At 38.0% G+C, this 21,224-nt stretch overlaps 1 protein-coding gene across 5 annotated transcripts in view; it reads left to right on the top strand.

The window, feature by feature from the left end:
- The window catches only part of ANO10 (anoctamin 10), a 245,265-nt gene that overhangs the window by 8,370 nt on the left and 215,671 nt on the right, over nucleotides 1-21,224 (top strand). For all 5 annotated transcript variants that reach the window (XM_046003011.1, XM_046003006.1, XM_046003007.1 and 2 more), the window contains exons 2-4: nucleotides 1,089-1,241; nucleotides 4,129-4,326; nucleotides 5,732-5,866. In XM_046003011.1, coding sequence (XP_045858967.1) covers nucleotides 1,103-1,241; nucleotides 4,129-4,326; nucleotides 5,732-5,866 — 472 coding nt within the window. In that variant the 5' untranslated portion in view covers nucleotides 1,089-1,102. The remainder of the gene's footprint in view (nucleotides 1-1,088; nucleotides 1,242-4,128; nucleotides 4,327-5,731; nucleotides 5,867-21,224) is intronic.

Here is a 21,224-nt window from a genome sequence, read left to right as displayed (position 1 = left end):
TGCTCTATTAGAGAAGAACGAAAGCTTATCACTGTCAAGTCAGATTACACTGGTCTGTTTGATCAGCTTGTTGCAAGATCGTGGTTCACCCCAAAGAATGGAAAGGTGTTCTGTGGTGTTGCTCACTCCTTTTGGGATTATTCCCAAGAATTGATTTGAAGTGTACTTTGGAGTCATTAAAACTTATATCAAGTACAAAGCTAGTACAAGTAAGTCTAAAGTCTAGAAATCATCCCTGATGTAAATCACTGGGTTAAAGAGATTCACATGCAAAACATTTTAGAGAGAGGCCATTAAGCCTTCGTGACAGATGCCGTTTGGGATGGGGTGGAGGGGTCCAGGTTGACCTGAGTATTTTTCAGGCTTGGAAATGGAGATAAAGGTGATGTTCCTGAGAAAGAAAACTAGGAAGGGAAGCTGATGCTGGGACATCAACTCCATACTGAAACATGAATTCAGACTGTGTTAGTTCCCTGCTCTTACTGACCTGGTGACTCCCATCGTTTATTTGACAAAGCCCAGTTCCTTTGTAATCAGGGTCCCTTGTTAGTACCTGCTCATTCCCATCCTAGCACCCTGCCTCCCTCCCCACACCCACAGGTAGTGCTGCAGCCATACTTAATCATTGTATTCCTCTGATTCTGTTGGTTGTTTTTCATCCTTATCTGTAGGGGAATATTATTTCCTCTACTTAGAATGCTATCCAAGTCTCGCCAGCGAACTCCTATTCATTCTTCTGAATCCTGTTCAGCTGTCATATCCCTCTTAAATACTTTCTTACTCTTCCTGTGTGAGAGCACATTTGACAATACTGTCTTTCCCTTACCTGAATGTCCTCTCTGCCGTGTTCTGAGCTGCTTACAGAAAAGAATGGTCTTCCCCCTGACTTCATATGGGCCTGCCTCACATGTGTGCTCTGAACCATTAGTTGAGCCTATTGTAGAACCCAACTAGATCATGAAAAATCTTCCTTTTTCTTGGAATCCAGAATTAGGTGTAGTTAAGAGAAAATACAAATATATATATTTGTCTATATATTTCTCTTTTCCATTGTAACCCATGTGCTTTTTATTTTATTTTAATTTTAGCACATTTGTAAAAGATGAAAGTGACCTTATCAGCTTTGGATACTTGTGAGAGTTCCTTTACACCTTTGGTCGTTCTAGAACTGGCTCAGGATGTCAAAGAAGAAACCAAAGAATGGCTGAAGAACAGAATTGTCTCTAAAAAGGAAGATGGAGGTAAGTAAAATAAATATAATTCAGACCCAGTCATGATTAGTGACTAAAAATATATTTTCAAATATGTTTTATAGTTATTTCATTGATATATTTCTAAAATTAATAATCCATTTCTTTGCTCTTTATTATTCATCTGGATTTGAAAAGAGATCTTAAGTCTACATTAGACTATAAATGACATGAGTGATTTTGTTCACAGCCATAAATGCTGTGCCTAGTACACAGCCTGGCACATAGTAGGTCAATATTTATCAAATGAATGAACAAGTATCTATTGAGTGCTCTCTATGTGTCAGTTATGATGCTAAGGGAAAGATTTATATGGTCTCTCCTTGCAAGGATGTTACTGTCAGTGTAAGGAGACTGAATGCCAATTCCTGGAAATTGAAGTAACAGGTAAACGCCTCCTCCAAAAAACCCCAAAAAACCCTAATGAAAGAGCTGTTACACAGCAGTGCATGATACTTAAAAATGAATTGTAGGTAAACTAGCTGGAAGAGTAACAGGAAGACAGAGGTAACACTTGGTGATGGTTTTTGGGGTGGAAAATTATGACTTCATAGAAGCCAAAGCTTAGCTCTCTCCTAGGGTGGAAAGGGATCTAGATTGGGTGAGAGGATGGAGGACATTTCACATGAGCAAACGCTTCGTAAAACTACACAAGACAAGAGTTGTTTTGCACTTGCACGTCACCTAAAAATTCATCTAAAACTTTACCAAGTCTCCAAACACTGAATAAAACTTAAATAGACTGTTTTTAATAAAGATTTTGACTGTGAACCAAAATGCTTTCTTTATAATAAAACCTTGAATCAAAGTGGAGTTTTTAAGTTTTTACAAACAACTGAACCAAAAGAAAACTTAAAATCAAGAGTATTTTCTTACCTAAATCTGAGGCGTTTCCCTGGGTTGGAGTCCCTTCTTTAAAATTCCTGTGATGGGGGCACCTGAGTGGCTCAGTCGTTAAGCATCTGCCTTGGGGTCAGGTCCTGATCCCAGAGTGCTGGGATCAAGGCCTGCAATGGGCTCCCTCCTCAGCTAGAAGCCTGTTTCTCCCTCTCCCAATCCTCCTTCTTGTGTTCCCTCTCTCACTTTCTCTCTCTCTGTCAAATAAATAAATGAAATCTTTAAAAATGAAATAGAATAAAATTCCTGTGATGGAAGAGCATTTGTAGTGCCTAAGAGAGAGGGACTCCAGTGTATTCCCAGTCTTCACTGCTCACTCTGTGCCTTCAGCAGAGAAACACTAGGATGGCGTGAGAGTGGGCATCTTTCTGCCCTGCTGGGAGATATGAAAAGAACATCCCAAAAACATATTCTGAGCTTTCAGGAAAAGGTAGTGGATTTAACACTCATGTTTACTTTTACTCTCTTTCCAACATGACAATAAAAGGATTTTTTAAAAAGAGGTAAGTCCAGTTTACAAAGAAAAAGGGAAAGAATATAGCAGCATCATCATTTTGGAAGCTAGAAAACAGGTGGATGAGTGGTAAATAGCTTCTCAGACTTGAAAAAAGTCAAAGTTGAAGGTGGCAGGGGTATAAATTGAGGTCAGTTTAGTTTAACACCACAGAATACTCCTTTAGCTATTAGTGACTTTAGGGGCTTGCAGAGGTGGAATTAAGTAGTACCAAGAAAAAGAAAAAAAAAATTGACTGAGATTCATGTAAGAAATAGATCCCCAGATCCCTTCTGTATTCTGCCATCACAGCAGAAGACTGAATGCAAGATGCTTGGATTTTGATGTGGGAACTTTATGCACAGTTGAAAACAGAGATTCTCTACTGAAAATAGGATAATAACTGAGTATTATTCCCCCATCCTCCATCCCACCAATCTCATATCTAATTTAGTTTCTAAAATGTTAGCAGCTACATTCAAATCATGTAGGAAGCAGGTTGAATAATCTTTCTTGGGGAGTCTGATCAAAGACAAAATAACCAAAGGTGCAGAAATCAGAGAGTTGACCATGGAAAACAACCTGACTAGATGACTATGTATTCAAGGTTATCTTTAATGAGTTCCATCTAAGCCTTCAGAACTTAAGTACAGCCTCCTAGAACCCCATTCTTAAATATGCACATATAATAAAAGATCACCAAACATCTGAGGAAAATCCCTAACATGAAAAAGAAAGCTAAAACTAAACAAAAGGATAAAAACAGCAAACTTTGCCAAAGAAGAAAATTTAAAACTCAGCTCTCAGTTATGAGAAGCTAGGACAGACCTAGAGTTGGATACTCTTGGTAGAGCAAGAGATCAGAAGTTGGATACTGTAAAATACTCATTTAGGAAAAAAAAGCTCATATATAAAGTAGAAGTATAAAAGCAAAATTTTAAAACTCGGTAAAAGGATTAGAAAATAATTTTGATAAAAGCTCCCAGAAAGTAGAGTAAAAGGGACAAAATTGGGAACTTTGACAGAGAAAAAGTAAGGAAGTTAGAGGACTAGTCTAGGAGGTACACATCTGAATAAAAGGAGTTCTAGAAAGTGAATAGAGAAAAAGGAGAAGAAACCATCAAAGGGAAACTTAAGGTTGATGCCATGCTTTTTCAGATGGGAAGGGCCCACACAGTGCCCTGCACTGTAGATGAAAATGGCTTACTGTTGGAATGTTCTAGAACCCTGGGAATGGAGAAGATACTACAAACTTTAAGAAAGAAAGACAGTAAGTCACACATAAGGGGTCAGACTTGTGAGCAGAAATACAGGAAGCTAGAAGGCATTTTCCGAAGGAAATGAACTTACTTGTAATTCTTATTTATTTGGAAGATAGATTTGAATTGTTAATACATTTGTCTTATATTAAACTGGGAATAATACTTATTTAGAATGTTTTCATTTTTGCAACTTCTCTAAGATTGTGCTTATCTTTTGTTTTTGAAGGTGCCCAGCTCCTGTTTAGACCACTATTAAATAAATATGAGAAAGAAACACTAGAAAATCAGAACTTATATCTTGTTGGTGCCTCTAAGATTACACTGTTACTGGGTGCAGAAGCAATAGGTTTGGTTAAAGAGTGTAATGATAACACTATGAGAGCCTTCACATATGGAACACGACATAACTTCAAAGATTTTGATGGTGAGTCCCAAGATTGTTCCTATCAGAATCAATTTATTTCAAAAATAAGTTACTGATGAATAGATCAGGGGTCAGCAAACATTTTCAGTAAAGGACCAAATTGTAAATATTTTAGGCTGTGCAGGCCATATGCTTTCTCACTGTTATTTGACACTGCCTTTGGAAAGCAAAAGCAGCCATAGACCATAAGAAATGAATGGGTAAAAACTGTTCCACTAAAATTTGCTTATAAAATATGGTCCATGGGCCTTACTTAATTATTTAGTGGGTAAAGGATAATGGTAAAATTCACCTCATTTAGGAGGATTCACTTGCCAAAAAAATACTGTTTTCTTTTTTTTTTTAAGATTTTATTTATTTATTTGAGAGAGAGAGAGCACAAGTGGGGGTGGGAGGGGCAGAGGGAGAGTGAGAAGCAGACTCCTCCCTGAGCAGGGAGTGTGATGCACGACTGGATCCCAGGACCCTGAGATCATGGCCTGAGCCAAAGGCAGGCATTTAACTGAGTGAGCCACCCAGGTGCCCCCAAAATACTATTTTCTTATCAGACTATCTTCTCCCTCATTTATGGGAGGGATGTTAACTCCAGAAGGGACAGGCCTAGGTTTGTGAGTTTGAGGAAGGAGAATTGGTCATACAGCCAAACTTCAGGCCATCCCTAGTTAGAATTAAAGAGCATGTGGCTTTCTGCTCATTGGTATTAGTTGAGATCAAGCAAGTAGCTGCCATTTGGATGTTTATGCTATATTACATAAGAACTAGTACTGTAGGCCCTCCCATTGGATGCCTGAAATAGCAGATAGTACTGTACCCTGTATGTGCTGTTTCCTATATGCACATCCCTGTGATACAGCTTAAATTGTAAACTAGGCACAATAAGAGATTAACAACAACAATAATAAAGTAGAACAATGATAACAATCTACTGTAATAAAAGTTATGCAAATGTGGTCTCTCTCTCTCCCTCAAAGTGCCTTATTTTACTGTATGTACCCTTCTTATGATGATGATGGGCTGATGAGATGAGGTGAGGTAAATGACCTAGGCATTGGAACATAGTGTTAGGATACCAAAGACCTTCTGCTGATAGGTGAGAGGGAGGGGATCAGCCACTTCTGGACTGTGATTCATGAGGTAACTAACTGCCTAGAAAGAAAAACTGCAGAATAAGGGGGTACCATTATACAGTGATTGAAGAGTTGTATTATGTAAAGGCAAAACAATATTTTTATTCTTATAGAATATCTAAGGTGCTTTATGTTCTGCTTAATTTAGTAGTTTTATACTTTGCCAACTCCTTTTGTTATTTTTTATATCATTTCTATAATCCCAAGTTATATGAATATTATTAATTTTATTTTGGCTATTAATGAGAAAATAACCAGAAATTTTTGCTTTCATTTAGATGACAATAATGATTTCCTTACAATGGCAGAATGTCAATTCATTATCAAACACGAGCTTGAAAATCTTAGAGCCAGAGAAGAAAAGATGATCCCTGGTTACCCCCAGGCAAAGTTGTATCCAGGAAAATCATTGTGTAAGTCATTGTATCAACCAGCTTCATGAATACACATTCTAATGCAATTGTCTTTTCTTAGCAGATATGAATAACAAGTTAGAAAAGCTTTATTTTTTTTTCTCTTACTGAAAAATGCATAGAACTTTACAATAACTTATTTCTGTGTGAACATAGCTTTTGCTATTGGAGCTTCATTATATTGTACCTTTAGATCAATATATTTGTTTTGTATGGTTCACTACTTATTAATTGCAGTCTCACAGCATTCAGTTAGCTTAAAATTAGGTGTGAATACATACATATGTTACTCATGTTAAGATTAGCAAAGTTTACTTTATGTCCAGACACTCTAGGGAGTCTGGGGAGGAATGAGAACAGGAGCCATCACCTTTTCCTGGAGCCCTCCTTCCATCTGCTCTCATCTCACTCAGTGAGAACTTGGAAGCAAGGCTTAGGAAGAATCACAAAGTGACATAATACCTGAATGCAAATCAGCAGTTTGCAATTTTGTGATTTTGTGTCATTCCATTTGAGTGAAAATACTAGTTTGCAGATGGAAGTGCTCACTACAGTGTGTAATTTCAGGTTTGCCTCAAACCGCTCCCCCACCAGATGGTGGCAAGGCCTCAGAGCATTTTTGTTGTCCAAATGCACTTTAAACATGTAAGTCACTGTGTTCTTTAGGCTGCATAATACTATCTTCCAGTCTTTACCCACTCCCGGCCCCAAGCCCTGGGAGGACAGATGCCCGAGAACCAGTCCGTTTCAGTTTTTCTCAGTTATTCCCAAGTATATAGAGTTGGTTTGATCAAACCGAGATCCAATCATAGATCACCCACTTTGTATGGTGGTATATCTTTTAACTAACTCCCTTTCTCCTAGTGTGATAAAGTACACATAACATAAAATTTGAAGATTGAAGATTAAAAATCTTAAAAGATTTTTCAATGATAATTAAATATATTCATAATATTGTACAACTATCATCACCATCCCTCTTCAGAGCTCATTGCATCTTGTAAAACCAGAAGTCTGGATCCATTAAACAATCAGTCTCCCTCCCTTCTTCCTCTGACTCTGGCATAATCAACCACCTTTCTACTTTCTATCAATGGTTTTGACTACTCTAAGTATCTCAAGTAAGTGGAATCATACAGTATTTTTCTCTTTGTGACTGGTTTATTTCACTTAGCTTTATGTCTGGTAGGTTCATCTATGTTGTGGCGTATGTTGGAATTTCCTTCCTTTTTAAGGCTGAATAATATTCCATTTTATGTATATACCACATTTTGCTTGTTTACTCATCCATCGTGGACACTTGGGTTGTCTCCACCTTTTGTCTATTTTGAATTATGCTTTTATGAACATGGGTCTGTAAATATCCTTCCAAGACCCTGCTTTTAATTATTTTGGGTGTATACCTAGAAGTGGAAGTGTTGGGTCATATGGTATTTCTATTTTTAATTTTTTTAAGTTTTTTTTTATTTGAGAGAGAGCATGAGTGGGGGGCAGAGGGGGAGGGAGAAGACTCCTCACTGAGCAGAGAGCCTGACGTGGGACTTGATCCCAGGACCCTGAGATCATTACCTGAGCTGAAGGCAGATGCTTAACCAACTGAGCCATCCAAGCGCACCTATTTTTAATTTTTTGAAGAACTTCTATACTGGTTTCCACAGTGGTTGTAACATTTTGCATTCCCACTGACAGTGCACAAGGGTTCCAATCTCTCTAAATCCTGGCCAACTTGTTATTTTCTGATATTTTGGGAGTAGTCATTCCAATAGGGGTGAGATGATGTCTCATTGTAGTTTGATTTTCATTTCCCTGATGATGAGTGATGTGGAGCATCTTTTCATGTGCTTATTGGCCATTTGTATATCTTCTTTGGAGAAATGTCTTTTCAAGTCATTTGCCCATTTTTGAATCAGGTTGTTTTTGTTGTTGTTGAGTTTTAGACAGTCTCTATATATTCTGGATATTAATCCCTTATTAGATATATGATTGGCAAATATTTTTACCTGTTTCGTGGATTTTCTTTTTCCTTTGTTGATATTGTCCTTTGATGCATAAAATTTTAAAATTTTCATGAAGTCCAGCTTAACCTATTTTTTCTTTTTGCCTGTACCTTTGGTGTCGTATCTAAGAAATTATTGCCGTGTCATGCGATCAAATCCAATGTCATGAAGTTTTTCCTCTATATTTTCTTCTAGGAGTTTTATAGTTTTGGTTTTTATATTTAGGTCTTTAATCCATTTTGAGTTAACTTTTGTCTGTGGTGTTAGGTAATGGTTTAATTTATTTTCTATTTTTATTTATTTATGTATTTTTAAGGATTCAGTTTCATTCTTTTGCGTGTGGATATCCAGTTTTCCCGGTACTGTTTGTTGGAAAGACCACCCTTTCCCCACTGAATGGCTTTGGTACCCTTTTCACAAATCATTTGACCATATATATGAGGGTTTCTTTTTGGCCTCTGTTTTATATTGGTCTGTATGTCTGTATGCCAGTACCGCATTATATTGGTTCCTGTGGCTTTGTGGTCATTTTTTTTTTTTTAAGATTTTAGTTATTTATTTGAAAGAGAGAGAGAGAGAGAGAATTGCATAAACCAGGAGAAGGGCCAAGAGGAAGAGGGGAAGAGGGATAAAATCTCAAGCAGACTCCATGCTGAGAGTGGAGTGTGATGTGGGGCTTGATCTCAAGACCCTGAGCCAAGCCAAAACCAAAGCCAGCTGCTTAATCAACTGAGCCACCCAGCATCCCAGCTTTATGGTAAGTTTTTTTTGTTTTTGTTTTTGTTTTTTTAAGATTTTATTTATTTATTTGACAGAGAGAGATCACAAGTAGGCAGAGAGGCAGGCAGAGAGAGAGGGGGAAGAAGGCTCCCTGCTGAGCAGAGAGCCCGATGTGGGGCTTGATCCCAGGACCCTGGGATTATGACCTGAGCCAAAGGCAGAGGCTTTAACCCACTGAGCCACTGAGGCGCCCCTATGGTAAGTTTTAAATTCAGGAATTTTTTTCTTCCTTTTCAAGATTATTTTGACTGTTTGAGGTCCCATGAAATTCCATATGAATTTTGTGATGGGTTTTTCTATTTTTGCAGAAAGCTTGATTGGGATTTTGATAGAGATTGCATTGAATCTATAGATACTTTGGCTAGTGTTGACATTTCAACAATATTAAGTCCCATGAACATGGGATGTGTTTCCATTTATTTACGTCTTATTTCGTTTAGCATTGTTTTGTAGTTTTTCATTGTGTGCATCTTTTGTCTTTAGTTAATTTCTAAGTATTTTATTCTTTACGATGCTATTATAAATGGGATTGCCATAATTCCTTTTTCAGATAGTTCATTCTGTAATTACCTTTTCAGATAGTTCGTTGTTAATGTACAGAAATGCAGCTTGTTTTATTTATTCATTTTGTATCCTGCTACTTTTCTGAATTCATCTATTAGCCATGACAATGTTTTTACAGAAAAGTTAGGGTTTTTCTACGTAAAATACAGTATCGCTCATCAACACATAATTTTACTTCTTTTCTAATTTGGATACATATTTTTCTTCTCTAATTGTTTTGGCTAGAACTTCCAATTCTATGTTGAATGGAAGTGGTGAAAGTGGGCTTCTTTATCATATTCCTGATCTAAAGGAAAAACTTTCAGTCTTTCACCATTCAGTATGATGTTTGCTGTGGGCTTTTCCCAGATGGATTTTATTATGTTGAGGTAGTTTCCTTCTATTCCTAGTTTGTTGAGTATAAAAGTGGTGACTCATATTAAAGGCTTTTTCTGCATCAATTGAGTTGATCATGTGGTTCTCCCCCCACCTTTTCTGTTAACATGGTATATCACAGTAGGCTTTTACTGGAACTATCCTTGCATTCCAGGAATAAATTCCACTTGCTTGCTGTCTCATCTTTCTACTGTGTGGCTAAATTGAGTTTGCTAGTATTTTGTTGAGTATTTTTGCATCACTGTTTATAAGGGATGGTGGTCTGTAGTTTTCTTGTGGTATTGTTGTCTGGCTTTGTGTCAGGGTAATGCTGGCCTCATAGAATGAGTTAATAGCACTCCTCACTGGGGTGCCTGAGTGGCTTAGTTGGTTAAACAATTGCCTTCGGCTCAGGTCATGATCCTAGGGTCCTGGGATCAAGCCCCTCCTTGGGCTCCCTGCTGTGGAGAGCCTGCTTCACCCTCTCCCTCTACTGCTCCCCCTGCTTGTGTGCTCTGGCTCGCTCGCTCTCTCTGTCAAATAAATAAATAAATAAGTAGAATCTCTTAAAAAAAATTAAAATAAAATAAAAAACAACAACAATAAAAAAGTGTTCCTCATCAACTTTGGGGGAAAGTTTGAAAAGGATTGGTATTAGTTCTTTAAGTATTTGGTAAAGTTCACTAGCAAAGTTGTCAGGTTCAGGGTTTTTCTTTGTCAGGAGATTTACTAACTCAGTCTCCTTACTAATTATCAGATTTTCTATTTCTTCTGACCTATGATAGTTTTTCATGGTAGCTTTTGTGTTTATAGGAATTTGTCCATTTCAAGTGGGTTACCTAGTTTGTTCTTGGGTAGTTGTTACTAGCACTCTTACAATCCTTTTTATTTCTGCAGAATTGGTAGTAATGTCCCCATTTCTACTTCTGATCTTAGTAATTAGTAAGTTAAGTCATCTCTCGTTTTTTCTTAGTTCATCTAGCAAAGTATTTGTCAATTTTATTGATCTTTTCCAAAAACCACCTTTGATTTCTTTAGTCTTTTCTATTGTCTTTCTTTCCTCTATTTTGTTTATCTCCACTCTAATCTTTATTATTTCATTCCTTCTGCTGGCTATGGGTAGTTTGTTCTCCTTTTTCTAGTTTCTTAATTATAAAGTTAGTTTGTTCATTTGAGGTCCTTAGCCACAAATTTCCTCCTTTTTTCTATGTTTCCTAAGTTTTGCTGTGTTTTTGTTTTCATTCATTTCTAAGTATTTTCTAATTTCTTGTGTGATGTCTTCTTTGATCCATTAGTTGTTGTTTAAAAATGTGGTTTTTAATTTCCACACATTTGTGAATTCTTCAGCTTTCCTTCTGTTACTGATTTTGAACTTTATCCCATTGTGGTCTGAGGATACTTTTTATAATAGATATTTGCAAATCTGTTGAGACTTAATTTGCAGCCTAACACAGGACTGATCTATCCTGGAAAGTGTCCCATGTGCACTTGAGAAGAATGTGTTTTTGGTCATTTATTGTCTAATTTACATGTGAACTGGATTTTGTGGACTCCCCTGTCTCTGAGTTATGCTGTAGGTATGTGCTATGCTTTTGTTTGTTCTCTTGTTGATCTGTATGGCTTGCAGGAGGTGTCAAGAAATCTGAATGTAGGTACTGATTCTTATTTGTCTACATTCCTAGTTATCTGCATATGTCTTGATATTGATTATATTATAGCAGTTTTTGTTGGACATATATTTTTTCAATATGTGTATTAAAGAGTACCATGATTACAGAAGAATTTTTTTCAGTAAACTTTTATAAGTTATTGATTGTATTTACTTTCTTCTTGTCTTTAGGTAAGCCGGTTGTGTGTATGTGGACTCTTAAATATTCTCTGAAATATTTTTAAGGTTTTATGTAATTTTCTTAGGCTTGTCTACCATTTTCCTGGCCATGTTTTCAGTATTACCTGTTAGCTCTAATTATGATTTTGCATCTGTAGGAGTTTTATGTGTGTCTAAAATCAGTTTCTGAGCTCTCACCTTCAGCTCTTATAGCTCTTCTTTGGGTTTTAATTTCAGGGAGATGGCTTTCTTTCATTTCTTTAATTTCATAGGCTTTCATTGCTCAATGCTATAATTTCCTGCTGTGTTTCTTCTCTGCCTTTGTTTCTGGTTTCCTTTTCTCTGTAATATTTCTGCATAGTTCTATGCCAGTTACTTGTGGTTATTACTTACTTTCTAGAGAGCCCTTGTTCTTCCAGACCACTATCTTTTCCAGCAGATGCAGTTCAGGGATCCACCATGAGTCCTTTTTGTCCACATCTGGGCAGTGGGGCAGTCCCCACTCCTCAGTGTCCAAGAGAACCCTGCCGTCTCCTCCTTGACCCCATTGTGCAGAGGCATGGATGCTCTTAGCTTAGCCTGGGCTGACTTTTAAAGCCTTGTCTCATGGTTTGTGATTTGAGTTTATAAGTGTTTTTCTAGTTTCATCAAAGATAGGTGTTTCCCTTTATCTGTCTTGTTTCCTTTGTTGTTTTTAACTTTTATCATGAACAAGAACAGGGCAGAGGTATCTTTCTGCCACCCTTTGTTACTAGAAGTTCTACATTCTGTATTCAGGCAGCATTTTGGTGCCTTTCCAGAATTTTAAATCTTTCTTAATCTCTTAGTGAAAATAAGACACAGCTGGGTACAAAACAGACTGAGGCACCATTAATGTCAACCTCCCATTTCTTCCTGTTTATCCACATCCAGATTCTTATGTTTCCACATAATATGTCCCTGCTTCCTTCTGCCAGCTTCTGCACAGGTACATCCTCTTTCTGTGGCTGGGACAGAGACTGTGTGTGCGTTCCCACCACATGGGACTCTGGAGCAACAGTTTTCCAAATACTCCCAGCTGCTTCAGAGAGAAGTTTTTTTTGTTTTTTTTTTTTAAAGATTTCATTTATTTATTTGACAGATCACAAGCAGGCAGAGAGGCAGGCAGAGAGAGGAGGAAGCAGGCTCCCTGCTGAGCAGAGAGCCTGATGCGGGGCCCGATCCCAGAACCCTGAGATCATGACCTGAGCCGAAGGCAGAGGCTTAACCCACTGAGCCACCCAGGTGCCCCCAGAGAGAAGTTTTCAACGGAATGAAAACCTTGAAAGGAATATATGTAAATGGATTTTTCTTGGGTGTATAGGTGCCCTGTCTGGTGTTCTAAAGCTGTAATAGAAATAATTTTCTTGCTGGCAGGATGGGGGTTTTATAAACAAAGATCTCCTCTCTCTTTCTTTCTTTCATTCATATAAAGATAATAAAATCATCTCATCGTAGTCATTTGAAAATTTTTTATACATCTGAGGTAAGAATCATATTTCCATTGTCAAGGCTGGATTTTCAAAGTCTGCATTATTGTTTTCCTTTATATATTTGAAAAATGTGATCCCTAAAATGCTGTGTTATATCATAATATTTGGTTGAAGAAGAAATGAGATATACATATGGGCTATGGATAATTATAAAGCGTGAACTGTTTTCAGAGTGCAAATATTAGAGCTAATAAAACTCAGAGTAACCTAAAATCTTAGATTTTAATCTTAGAATTTAGATTTTAATTTAATTTTATTTTTTTTTAAAGATTTTATTTATTTATTTGACAGAGAGAGATCACAAGTAGATAGAGAGGCAGGCAGAGAGAGAGAGAGAGGGAAGCAGGCTCCCCGCTGAGCAGAGAGCCTGATGCAGGACTCTATCCCAGGATCCTGAGATCATGACCTGAGCCGAAGGCAGCAGCTTAACCCACTGAGCCACCCAGGCGCCCCTAGATTTTAATTTTAATCCTAGAATTTAATCTTAGAATTTAATCCATAGCGATAAGTAGAAAATATTTTTTTCTTTTTAAGATTTTATTTGTGAAGGAGAGAGAGGGAGAACATGAGAGGCAGAGGGAGAAGCAGGCTCCCCACTAAGCAGGGATTTCCCCCCAACCCTCACCCTCCCCTACCACGCGACAGGGCTCAATCCCAGACCCCAGGATCATGACCGGAGCTGCAGGCAAACGCGTTACAGCCACTCAGGTGCACCCTGCCTTTTTTTTTGGTCTTTCAGTTTCACGGGAGACACTCCCTGGGTGTCCTCTTTCCCACAGCTAATTGGGAGCAGAGATTGTAACCTGCTCATTGTGATCCCATCAGCACTGTGAGAGCTAGCCAGGCCTTTCATGAGAAACTCTCCCTGCTATTGCAGGTTTAATTTGATTTTACATGCAATGATTGTGATTTTGTTTGCCACAACATTCTGTTTTAATAGCTTGCATTAAGTAGATGGCAACTGTTGTTGGGGTGAATGTGACCTTGAGCCAATTAGGAGGTCCTGGGTGCTTGCAGTCAGGCTCTCCCTTGTCTCACAGTGAGCAATGTGGACGGACGTCTAAAAGTGTGTCTCTACATGTGTCTTTGTCGCATTCATCTTGGTTTTCTATGTGAGCTGAGATCACTCAAAGACTCTGCCTTTTCCTGTTGGTTCCCAATAGTCACACAATAGTCACCCAAGTAACACAGTGAAAGATTTTCTTTCGAAAAAGGAGTTAAGGGAGCTGGGAATTTCTTATATATTAACTGTATCTTAAGGGATGCTATTTAGGTTAAAGCTCTGTCTCAAAATGTCTGTCAGAAGATTATCATGTTTTGATTGATGGGAGATGGCACAGCTCTTCTTTAGTTTTATATTGTCATTCTTTTTGGATATTATAGTAACTATTTCTGAATATCTTCTGTTTACACATAGAGTGGTCAGATATAATCTGTCAGATACAATAAGAGTTATAAAATTTCAAGTAAATATCATGTAGCAGGCATGTATATAAGAAGATTAAACTATTGGGGCATCTGGGTGGCTCAGTGGGTTAGCCTTTGCCTTCAGCTCAGGTTGTGATCCCGGGGTCCTGGGATCGAGCTCCACATCAGGCTCTCTGCTTGGCGGGGAGCCTGCTTCCCCCCTCTCTCTGCCTGCCTCTCTGCCTACTTGTCAAATACTCTCTGTCAAATAAATAAATAAAATCTTTAAAAAGAAGATTAAACTATTAATACATATATGTATCTATATTTCTCTTTCTATAAATACATCTATCACTGGGTGCATCACCATATACACACACACACATGTACATAGACATATGTGTTTTGGTGCATATATGCAGTTTTTCTATTAAGGAGGATTAAAAACAATACAGGAATATAAATGTATTTTGAGAACACAGGTTATTTCTGAGAAGCAGTTTTTTCCTTATTGAGACACGAGTGGTGTGTTCACACCTGACTGTTCGAGTGCAGTGGGACCTGGGAGAGGGTGCTGGGGCATGGCAGCAGCTTCGCCTCTTGTGGGTGCTCTGGGCACTCATCATCCCTCTTCTGGATTGGAGGCAGCATGACCTGCACAGAGACGCTGTAAGGAGACATGAGAGAGACTTTTGTTGTTGCTTTTGAAGTAAGCATGTGTTAATTAGCCAAAGAGAAGCAACTGTGTTAGTATTATTATTGTGTTATTTAATTTCGAGGTCTGACTATAAACTAGGTTAGTTATCACTTCCCTTCAGTTAGATTTTGCTTTGTTTAGCTAATCATTAAATGGCTGTAATAGTAAGAACCCTAGTATTTGACAACGGATCATTAGCAGTCTTTTTTTTATTTTTAAAGATTTTATTTATTTATTTATTTGACAAAGAGAGACATAGCAAGAGAGGGAACACAAGCAGGGGGAGTGGGAAAGGGAGAAGCAGGCCTCCCGCCAAGCAGGGAGCCCAGTGCGGGGCTCCGTCCCAGGCCCCTGCGATCATGACCTGAGCTGAAGGCAGACGCTTAAGGACTGAGCCACCCAGGCACCCCATTCAGCTTTGTTAAAGGAAGGAATCTTGGTTTAGGTTGTTTAGTTTTATTTTTTTTAATGGAAATATAGTTGACATACAATATTTATTAATTTCAAGTATATGGTATAGTGACTGGACATTTATTTACTTTATAAAATGATCACCATTAGAAGTCTAGTTATAATCTGTCACCATATGAAGTTGTTGCAATGTTATTGGCTATATTCCCTGTGCTGTACTTTATATCTCCATGACTTTCTAATTATAACTGAGAGTTTATACCTCTTAACTCCCTTTACCCCCATTTCTCCTATCCCCTTCCCTTCTGGCAACCACCAGTTTGGTCTCTGATTTATAAGTCTGTTTTGATTTTGTTCATCCTTGTTTTGCTTTTTTTTGGAAAGAGAAAGCATGAGGCCAGGGGAAGGAGTGGGAGCAGCAAAGAGAAGGAGAGAGAATCTTAAGCAGGTTCCACACCCAGTGCAGAGCCCAACACCATGGCTCCGTCTCACTGCCCCGAGATCATGACCTGAGCTGAAATTGAGAGTCAGACACCTAACTAAGTGGGCCATCTGGGTGTCCCTGTTTTGCTTTTTAGACTCCACAAATAAGTGAAATCATCTGGTATTTGTCTTTCTCTGTTCAACTTATTTCACTTAGCATAATACCTTCTTGGTCCATCCATGTTGTTGCAAATGGCAAGATTTCATTCTTTCTTTTTTATGGCTGAGTGATATTCCATTGTATGTGTGTTTATATACTACATCTTCTTTACCCATTCATCTGTCCATAGGCATTAGGTTTATTCCATATCTTGGCTATTGTAAATAATGCTGCAATGGACATAGAAGTGCAGATTATCTTTTTGAATTAGTGTTTTCATTTTCTTCATGTATTTACCCAGAAGTGGAATTGTTGAATGTTATGAAATTCCTATTTAAGCTTTTTGAGGAAACTCCATATAGTTTTCCATAGTGGCTGCACCAATTTAAATTCCCACCAGCAGTCCTTAAGAGTTCCTTTTTCTCCATATTCTTTCCAGCGCTTATTATTTTTTGTCTTTTTGATACTAGCTGCTCTAACACAGTAACATGTCATTGTCATTTTGATTTGAATTTCCCTAGTGATTAGTGATATTGAGCATTTTTTCATGTGTCTGTTGGCTTTCTGTATGTATTCTTTGGGAAAATGTTCAAGTCCTCTGTCCATTTTTTTAATCAGATTTTTTTGTTTTATTTTGTTTTGTTTTGTTTTTTGGTTGATGAATTGTATGAGTTCTTTATATATTTCAATGTTAACCCGTTATCAGATATATCATTTGCAAGTGTCTTCTCCTATTCAGTAGGTTGCCTTTTCATTTTCTTGATGGCTTCCTTTGCTGTACAAAGGTTTTTAGTTTGATATAGATTCAATAGTTTATTTTTGCTTATGTTGCCCTTGCCTGAGGAGCCAGAACCAAAAAACTATTGCTAAGACCAATGTAGGAGTTTACTGCCTGTATTCTTAGGAGTTGTACGGTTTCAGGTCTTATATTTAAGTGTTTAATCCATTTTGAATTTATTTTTGTATATGGTGTAAGAAATCGATCCATTTATCGAATTTCATTCTTTTGATTTTTTTAAATTAATTAATTTATTTTTTCAGCATAACAGTATTCATTGTTTTTGCACAACACCCAGTGCTCCATGCAATACGTGCCCTCCCTATTACCCACCACCTGGTTCCCCCAACCTCCCACCCCCGCCCCTTCAAAACCCTCAGGTTGTTTTTCAGAGTCCATAGTCTCTTATGGTTCGCCTCCCCTTCCAATTTCCCTCAACTTCCTTCTCCTCTCCATCTCCCAATGTCCTCCATGTTATTTGTTATGCTCCACAAATAAGTGAAACCATATGATACTTGACTCTCTCTGCTTGACTTATTTCACTCAGCATAATCACTTTCCAGTGCCATCCATGTTGCTACAAAAGTTGGGTATTCATCCTTTCTATTTTTTTTTTTTATAAACATATAATGTATTTTTATCCCCAGGGGTACAGGTCTGTGAATCACCAGGTTTACACACTTCACAGCACTCACCATAGCACATACCCTCCCCAATGTCCATAATCCCCTCCCCCTCTCCCAACCCCACCTCCTCCCAGCAACCCCCAGTTTGTTTTCTGAGATTAAGAGTCATTTATGGTTTGTATCCCTCCCAATCCCATCTTGTTTCATTTATTCTTCTCCTATCCCCCTAACCCCCATGTTGCATCTCCACGTCCTCATATCAGGGAGATCATATGATAGTTGTCTTTCTCCGATTGACATATTTCACTAAGCATGATACCCTCTAGTTCCATCCACGTCGTCGCAAATGGCAAGATTTCATTTCTTTTGATGGCTGCATGGTATTCCATTGTGTATATATACCACCTCTTCTTTATCCATTCATCTGTTGATGGACATCTAGGTTCTTTCCATAGTTTGGCTATTGTAGACATTGCTGCTATAAACATTCGGGTACACGTGCCCCTTGGGATCACTACATTTGTATCTTTAGGGTAAATACCCAGTAGTGCAATTGCTGGGTCATAGGGTAGTTCTATTTTCAACATTTTGAGAAACCTCCATGCTGTTTTCCAGAGTGGTTGCACCAGCTTGCATTCCCACCAACAGTGGAGGAGGGTTCCCCTTTCTCCGCATCCTCGCCAGCATCTGTCATTTCCTGACTTGTTAATTTTAGCCATTCTGACTGGTGTGAGGTGATATCTCATTGTGGTTTTGATTTGTATTTCCCTGATGCCGAGTGACGTGGAGCACTTTTTCATGTGTCTGTTGGCCATCTGGATGTCTTCTTTGCAGAAATGTCTGTTCATGTCCTCTGCCCATTTCTTGATTGGACTGTTTGTTCTTTGGGTGTTGAGTTTGCTAAGTTCCTTATAGATTTTGGATACTAGCCCTTTATCTGATATGTCGTTTGCAAATATCTTCTCCCATTCTGTCAGTTGTCTTTTGGTTTTGTTAACTGTTTCCTTTGCTGTGCAAAAGCTTTTGATCTTGATGAAATCCCAATAGTTCATTTTTGCCCTTGCTTCCCTTGCCTTTGCCGATGTTCCTAGAAAGATGTTGCTGCGGCTGAGGTTGAAGAGGTTGCTGCCTGTGTTCTCCTTAAGGATTTGATGGATTCCTTTCTCACATTGAGGTCCTTCATCCATTTTGAGTCTATTTTCATGTGTGGTGTAAGGAAGTGGTCCAATTTCATTTTTCTGCATGTGGCTGTCCAATTTTCCCAGCACCATTTATTGAAGAGGCTGTCTTTTTGCCATTGGACATTCTTTCCTGCTTTGTCGAAGATTAGTTGACCATAGAGTTGAGGGTCGATTTCTGGGCTCTCTATTCTGTTCCATTGATCTATGTGTCTGTTTTTGTGCCAGTACCATGCTGTCTTGATGATGACAGCTTTGTAATAGAGCTTGAAGTCCAGGATTGTGATGCCACCAACTTTGGCTTTCTTTTTCAATATTCCTTTGGCTATTCGAGGTCTTTTCTGGTTCCATATAAATTTTAGGATTATTTGTTCCATTTCTTTGAAAAAAATGGATGGTATTTTGATAGGGATTGCATTAAATGTGTAGATTGCTTTAGGTAGCATAGACATTTTCACAATATTTATTCTTCCAATCCAGGAGCATGGAACATTTTTCCATTTCTTTGTGTCTTCCTCCATTTCTTTCATGAGTACTTTATAGTTTTCTGCATATAGATTCTTAGCCTCTTTGGTTAGGTTTATTCCTAGGTATCTTATAGTTTTGGGTGCAATTGTAAATGGGATTGACTCCTTAATTTCTCTTTCTTCTGTCTTGTTGTTGGTGTACAGAAATGCAACTGATTTCTGTGCATTGATTTTATATCCTGACACTTTACTGAATTCCTGTACAAGTTCTAGCAGTTTTGGAGTGGCGTCTTTTGGGTTTTCCACATATAGTATCGTATCATCTGCGAAGAGTGATAGTTTGACTTCTTCTTTGCCGATTTGGATGCTTTTAATATCTTTTTGTTGTCTGATTGCTGAGGCTAGGACTTCTAGTACTATGTTGAATAGCAGTGGTGATAATGGACATGCCTGCCGTGTTCCTGACCTTAACGGAAAAGCTTTCAGTTTTTCTCCATTGAGAATGATATTTGCGGTGGGTTTTTCATAGATGGCTTTGATAATATTGAGGTATGTGCCCTCTATCCCTACACTTTGAAGAGTTTTGATCAGGAAGGGATGCTGTACTTTGTCAAATGCTTTTTCAGCATCTATGGAGAGTATCATATGGTTCTTGTTCTTTCTTTTATTAATGTGTTCTATCACATTGATTGATTTGCGGATGTTGAACCAACCCTGCAGCCCTGGAATAAATCCCACTTGATCGTGGTGAATAATCCTTTTAATGTACTGTTGAATCCTATTGGCTAGTATTTTGGCGAGAATTTTTGCATCTGTGTTCATCAAGGATATTGGTCTGTAGTTCTCTTTTTTGGTGGGATCCTTGTCTGGTTTTGGGATCAAGGTGATGCTGGCCTCATAAAATGAGTTTGGAAGTTTTCCTTCCATTTCTATTTTTTGGAACAGTTTCAGAAGAATAGGAATTAGTTCTTCTTTAAATGTTTGGTAGAATTCCCCTGGGAAGCCATCTGGCCCTGGGCTTTTGTTTGTTTGGAGATTTTTGATGACTGTTTCAATCTCCTTACTGGTGATGGGCCTGTTCAGGTTTTCTATTTCTTCCTGGTTCAGTTGTGGTAGTTTATATGTCTCTAGGAATGCATCCATTTCTTCCAGATTGTCAAATTTGTTGGCGTAGAGTTGCTCATAATATGTTCTTATAATTGTCGGTATCTCTTTGGTGTTAGTTGTGATCTCTCCTCTTTCATGCATGATTTTATTTATTTGGGTCCTTTCTTTTTTCTTTTTGATAAGTCTGGCCAGGGGTTTATCAATCTTATTGATTCTTTCAAAGAACCAGCTCCTAGTTTCATTGATTTTTTTCTATTGTTTTTTTTGGTTTCTATTTCATTGATTTCTTCTCTGATCTTTATGATTTCTCCTCTCCTGCTGGGTTTAGGGTTTCTTTCTTGTTCTTTCTCCAGCTCCTTTAGGTGTAGGGTTAGGTTGTGTACTTGAGACCTTTCTTGTTTATTGAGAAAGGCTTGTACCGCTATATATTTTCCTCTCAGGACTGCCTTTGCTGTGTCCCATAGATTTTGAACCGTTGTGTTTTCATTATCATTTGTTTCCATGAATTTTTTCAATTCTTCTTTAATTTCATGGTTTACCCATTCATTCTGTAGAAGGATGCTGTTTAGTCTCCATTATTTGGGTGCTTTCCAGCTTTCCTCTTATGATTGAGTTCTAGCTTCAGAGTGTTGTGGTCTGAAAATATGCAGGGAATGATCGTAATCTTTTGATACCGGTTGAGACCTGATTTGTGACCCAGGATGTGATCTATTCTGGAAAATGTTCCATGTGCACTAGAGAAGAATGTGTATTCTGTTGCTTTGGGATGAAATGTTCTGAATATATCTGTGATGTCCATCTGGTCCAGTGTGTCATTTAAGGCCTTTATTTCCTTGTTGATCCAATTTCATTCTTTTACTTGTAGCTGACCAGTTTTCCTAACACTGTTTGTTGAAGAGACTGTCATTTCCCCATTGTGTATTCTTGTTTCCTTTGTTGTGGATTAACCGACCATATATGCATGACTTTATTTCCTGGCTCTGTATTCTGTTCCATAGATCTACATATCTGTTTTTGTGCCAGTACCATTCTGTTTTGATTATTATAGCTTTGTAGTATAGTTTGAAATC

This window comes from Meles meles, chromosome 4, assembly GCF_922984935.1.
Source record: "Meles meles chromosome 4, mMelMel3.1 paternal haplotype, whole genome shotgun sequence".
In the NCBI taxonomy this organism is placed as follows: domain Eukaryota; kingdom Metazoa; phylum Chordata; class Mammalia; order Carnivora; family Mustelidae; genus Meles; species Meles meles.
This window is presented reverse-complemented; position numbering and strand designations above follow the sequence as displayed.